This window comes from Sinocyclocheilus grahami, unplaced genomic scaffold (genome assembly GCF_001515645.1).
Source record: "Sinocyclocheilus grahami isolate Dianchi unplaced genomic scaffold, SAMN03320097.WGS_v1.1 scaffold40.1, whole genome shotgun sequence".
NCBI classification, from domain to species: domain Eukaryota; kingdom Metazoa; phylum Chordata; class Actinopteri; order Cypriniformes; family Cyprinidae; genus Sinocyclocheilus; species Sinocyclocheilus grahami.
Genome location: NW_015505219.1, coordinates 1,621,022 through 1,626,694, shown reverse-complemented (window position 1 = coordinate 1,626,694; position 5,673 = coordinate 1,621,022). Strand labels below are relative to the sequence as shown.

Below are 5,673 nucleotides of genomic sequence, written 5' to 3'. Positions count from 1 at the left end.
CAGCTGCTGCAACAATCGGTTTGTTGAACCGTCTCAGGGAAGCTCATCTGCATGCTCGTCGTCCTCATCGGGGTCTCGACCTGACTGCAGTTCGTCGTCGTAACCGACTTGAGTGGGACGGCCCCATGTTGCAAGGATCTGTACACAATTCCTGGAAGCTGAAAACATCCCAGTTCTTGCATAGCCAGCATACTCACTGGACATGTCACCCATTGAGCATGTTTGGGATGCTCTGGATCGGCGTATACGACAGCGTGTTCCAGTTCCTGCCAATATCCAGCAGCTTCGCACAGCCACTGAAGAGGAGTGGACCAACATTCCACAGGCCACAATCAACAACCTGATCAACTCTATGCGAAGGAGATGTGTTGCACTGCGTGAGGCAAATGCAGATACTGACTGGTTTTCATATTTGAGAGAAATAGGCCTTTTGTGTACATAGAAAAAGTCTTAGATCTTTGAGTTCAGCTCATGAAAAATGGGGGCAAAAACAAAAGTGTTGCGTTTATAATTTTGTTCAGTGTATATATACTGTATATATATATGTGTGTATGTGTGTGTGTGTGTAAATGATATTTACAAGACACTATTGGAAAAAGTATTTGATTAATATCATATATATATCAAATACTTTTTCCAATAGTGTCTTGTAAATATATAAACCATATAATTAGTTTTTACCATCCAGTCCCTGTAGTTTTGAAGTTAGGTTAATTCAGCTACTTTTGAGTCTATATAAGATGGGGAAGAAGCCTTGAGAACAGTGTCCATAAACTGTAACACATTTACAGATGAATATAGCATGTAGAAGATCATCATGCATCACTCAACATACTATTATTATGAGAATCAAATGGAAACAATTAACAGTTTTGTTATTTTGTTATAATGGCATAAAAATTTAAATTATTAAAGCAAGAAGCCCCCAGGGGGACTTGGTCCAATTGTCATCTGACCTTACAGAACATTTAATCTAAAGACCAAATTAATTTTATTTTTGGAAAATCTAACTCAATTGTTACAACTGCACATTTTGGCAATGTAATTTTAATAAATTGTAATGGAATGTTTTATAATGACAAATAAAGTACAGAAGCATAGAGAGAGGTATCTGAAAGGCAATTATATTCAACACTTTCAAACCTGCAAACGTCACAATGCAGTGAGACTGAATTATTCAGTTTTAGATTTTGATGATTTATGAAGTTTACAGTATCGTTCTCAGGCTGAAGAATTATTAAATAGCAACAACATAATGGATTTGATGAACGAATCTTTCTATTTCCATTGGGCTGTATCTAACTTTTAATAAATAACTATATTTATTAATTAAATCGTGTAAGAATAAAGGGTAATTGCCTGCTATATACAGATGATGGTGGTAATTTGAAGTGTAACAGGCCACGCGTCCGTAAGCGAGTCGCTTTATTAGATTGCACCGCATCGATTCCCGTTGCCAGACCGCTGATAAATTTCCAGATGGGGAGATCAATCATCTTAGATTGAATCTAGCTTGGACACGGAGTAATTTATTGTAATCACCATTTTATATGTACAACGTGACTACATCGCACCCGTGAGGCCGGAAACCGCCATTGCATTTCATTACCTGGGGCGCCGCGTGTCAGTGAACGAAGATCAAGATGATGGGCAATTACTCTAGCCTGCTCTCCAGACGTCAAGACAATTGAAATCTTTTTAGTTTTTTCATGCTTGTTTGCATCAACTGAAGCAGTACGTCATTTACAATTAACTTAAAACCTAATTATTTTAACTAGCTTGTCCTGTTATCTAACGTAAAAACTTGAAGCTGCCACCAAGGATGTGATAAAAACTAAATTTGTGCGCAGTTACTCAAAATTTCCTCAGAGGTACAAAACACAAATCATGAATAGAAAATGATATGAAAAAGAACAAGACACTTTGATACGGTTTTAATATAAATCTTAAATACAGTATACAGTGACATTTCTCGCTTTTCTATGCACCCACATTCATAGACTCCAACTATAGGGTTTTTTTAAAGATCTGTTTCTGATATGATATTTCAGATTAAGTTCCTTATTCAAAATGTCCTCAGTAGCACGTGAAAATGAAAATGTCTAAAAAGTCAGTCATGCTCTCGAGTTGCGTTCCTCTTCCTCATTTTCCAGCTTGTAGGCAGGTTTGTAGCGAGTCACACCTCTCTCGTCCACCAATTTAAGAGATGGATTCCTGCATGTGTTATCCATACTGCCTAAAGAAGTGTATCTATGAGGATGAGAGATAAGGGCATAAGCAAACCATGAAGATAATCTCATTTAATAAGTGAAGACTGACTGTAAAGAGAAGAACCTCACCCTTTGTCATACAGAATGCAGTAGGGCACATGCAAGGTTCTGAGGAACGACCAGATGTCATGATATGACCATTCCTGCAGAAAGAGAAAGAGATGGTGGATATGAAGCAAACATTTAGAAGTAACAAGGATCCGGGGTCATTTGTAATTCTGAGAACATGCTGTACTGCCGTGTCTTTTACATAAGCACCACTGATTGGGATGATGGAGTTGCTGTGTAATGATCTTGGAGAGCCTCATTCATCATCATTCACCATCTCTTGGCTGTTTCTGCTGCCAGCTTACATGAGTGAGTGGGAGACATGACAGTGATTTACTGACTGTGGAGTCAGTTTAGACACTACAGTAAAGGTGGGAAGATGGGTTTTTGCCTGTTTGGCACTGTGATTATACATGTGCACACACATATATATCTCAGTGGCGTTCCGTCCATATAAGCTGCGAATGCTCCGCATACCCAGGCCATCTGAGAGAATAAGATCACGGGATAATTCATATAAACATGATTATAAATTGATCCCTTGTCATTTGAAATGTAACTTAAATCTTAAAGAGTTAGGGATAAGTACGTAAAATTATTTATTTGCCAAACGGCAATAATTTTCTGTAAATCTACGTCAGTTGCGGTTGCTTCTGAGCAAGTGGATTCTCCGCAGCTTTCTCGTCTCCGCTCTATTGCTATGACTCGTCAGGATTGTAGCGAGTTCTCAGTGATTTGCTGGTCTGCGGCTGATTTCATGCGGGAGGTAAGCTGTCCGCGAAGCGCTCGCCCAAGCGGAAAAATGTGCTGTTGCTGTCAGATCTCGATTGCAGAGAATCACATTGTGCTTGATGCAAAACCAACCCGACTAAATCAAAACAAAAAAAACACTAACTGTATTTTTATTTTCTCAAGCAAAGCAAATTTTAAAAGTCCACTGAACTTCTTACATTTTTGGTCATAGACAACGTATGTTGAATATATATGTTATTGTCAACGTTGTTGCAAGCGGTAAATTAACAAAAAAAAATTTAAAAACGGGGCTATATAAAATTTTAATAATAACAAACATCATATTGTTCCCTTTGTTTTGCGTATGCTTGTGTCGCTTACAGTTGAAGTCCTCCGATTTTATCATTGTTTGCAAGGTTGCAACGTTTGCAATATTTTGAATATTTCTGGTTATTTTGCATAGTCTGTTATAGGAATGTCACATGGGTGGGAGTTTTAACTCCTATTCACTGGGAATAAAAAAATTATTTAGCTGATGCAGAGAGACATATAGACCGGGGGAATCCCCCCATCTCTGCACCCTCTGATTAAGTATCATAACTTAACTATGTGTAAATGTTATTGGTCAGTTTTTACTTGGAAAACCAGCTATATTTTCTTGCATTCGAATAACAAAGGGTAAACCTGAAACGATAGAAGGATTGGAGATTCATTTAATTTACAAATAAGGTAGGAAATGTGCATACTTTTAAATCGACACCTGCCAAGGTGTTTCTTATTTGTCATCTGTGATCCCTTTTGAGTGTCCTATAAGCCGATGGGGGAGGGGAGGGGGGTCTTATCACTCAGTATACCCGGTTTTAAAAAAAAGTCACCGCTCGCCACTGATATATATATATATATACTGTATATATATGGGTGTGTGTGGTTACATAATACACAATTATTGTATTACTGTATATTAAATGTGCAATAAAAGTTTAGAACCAAGTCCATAAAAAATACAAGGACTGGGTATTGACAGATTTCACAAATCGATTCAATTTTGATTTACAAGCTCATCGGTTCAATTAAATTCATTCAATTCAATTGCTGTAAACTATATAGGGATCCTATCAGTTGGTACACTACTATAATACTTAATGTTAAAATTAACAGAGTGCAAAATTCAATTTCTATTTGTTTAATATATAATAATTAACACTTAAATAATAACTAATAAAGTTTCATGTAACCACATCAGTCAGAATTAATTTGGCAAATACGATTATAATTTCGATAGGACATGCAAACACTTGATCGGATTGAAAACTGAAACTGTAAAGTTCACTGCATGTGCAATGAAATGACGTAATGACATATCAACGCACAGAATGAGCTGTTGTTGTTGAATCATAAGTGTCATAAATGAATCATGAATCATAAGTGCCAGCCTAAACTTTTTTTCCCCACTCATCGTCTATGAAGTGGTGCAGGACAGTAATACTGTCCCACCAGTCCCTGCTTCGGACTCATTGTTTTAGGTGCAGGACAGGCTTTACTGCTTGATAAATATAAGCAGTGTGGCACAAAGCTTCACGTGTTTGTTGATTTTTAAATCTAACATTACCGTTCAAAAGTTCGAAAAAATGTAACAAAATATTAAGCAGCAGAGATATATATATATTATTTCCCCCTTACCAGCAGTGGGTTGACTCTCATGTATTCAGGCCAGCCTGGGTCTGTGGGACAGAGGGGTGTAAGCATGTGTGAGTAAGGGTCAGTCCGTCTTGTTCCCATCAGAACCACCTGTAAATCTGGCCTCCTTTCCTGGACCTCATGCAGAGCCTGCCGAATACTGCCCTCCACCGAGAACAGCTCCAGGTCATATCTATAGAAGAAAGAGGAAGAGATGTGCCAAATAATTACACCTATGGAGCTTTGATAGACACTGATGAACGAGGCCTGGATCCATGTTCAACTCATCATGGATAAGGAACAGACTGCAGCTGGTTTGTCAATAGCAGTACAAAAGCTGTTACGGCTCACAGATGGCACGTCTCCCTTGAAACTATCACTCATGTGATTTGGTTAAGACATTTCACTTACTAACTGGTGCCAGATCCCATATTGTATGTGCGTAAACAAGCATGACTGGTGATTATAACATTAGTGTAATTCTCGTAGAACTGCTCAAAGCCTGTCTGGAAAACTTCACAATTCAGAAATGTTGTCAAAATAATTGTTTGAATCAGAAATGACTAAATCATATACTAAATAGTTTACATATGCTGTTTTCTGATGCAGGCAAAAAGTTCTGGGAGAAATGCCAGAGGCACCAGTCTGTGATTTACCTACTCAGGAGGAAAGGAAACCATTCTAGATTTTTTATCTCCTACTTTAAATCATCGCTGTACCTAATATATACACGGTATAAATATATATATATATATATAATTAGTTTTTTTTTTGTTGTTTTTTAAGGCCCCTTGTCTTACCTTTTAATTGTATCCTGCAAAAACCTCTCCATTTCTGGAAAAGGAGAGACAATTCGAATGTACAGAGCTTTCAATCTGTCTTTACTATCTGGATACCGCCTGAGATAGAGAGACAGAGAGAGAGAGAGAGAGAGGGGGGGGGGGGT

The 5,673-nt window shown here is 37.8% G+C and overlaps 1 protein-coding gene across 5 annotated transcripts in view; it reads right to left on the bottom strand.

Annotated features, from left to right (window-relative positions):
- Nucleotides 1-200: 200 nt before the first annotated feature.
- The window catches only part of LOC107582068 (FAD synthase-like), a 10,899-nt gene continuing 5,426 nt past the window's right edge, over nucleotides 201-5,673 (bottom strand). For 2 of the 5 annotated variants that reach the window (XM_016267789.1, XM_016267791.1), the window contains exons 5-8: nucleotides 5,528-5,626; nucleotides 4,731-4,920; nucleotides 2,340-2,413; nucleotides 1,922-2,250 (exon numbers count right to left, since the gene is read on the bottom strand). In XM_016267789.1, coding sequence (XP_016123275.1) covers nucleotides 2,115-2,250; nucleotides 2,340-2,413; nucleotides 4,731-4,920; nucleotides 5,528-5,626 — 499 coding nt within the window. In that variant the 3' untranslated portion in view covers nucleotides 1,922-2,114. The other 3 variants (XM_016267790.1, XM_016267792.1, XM_016267793.1) reach the window with 3 other exon arrangements.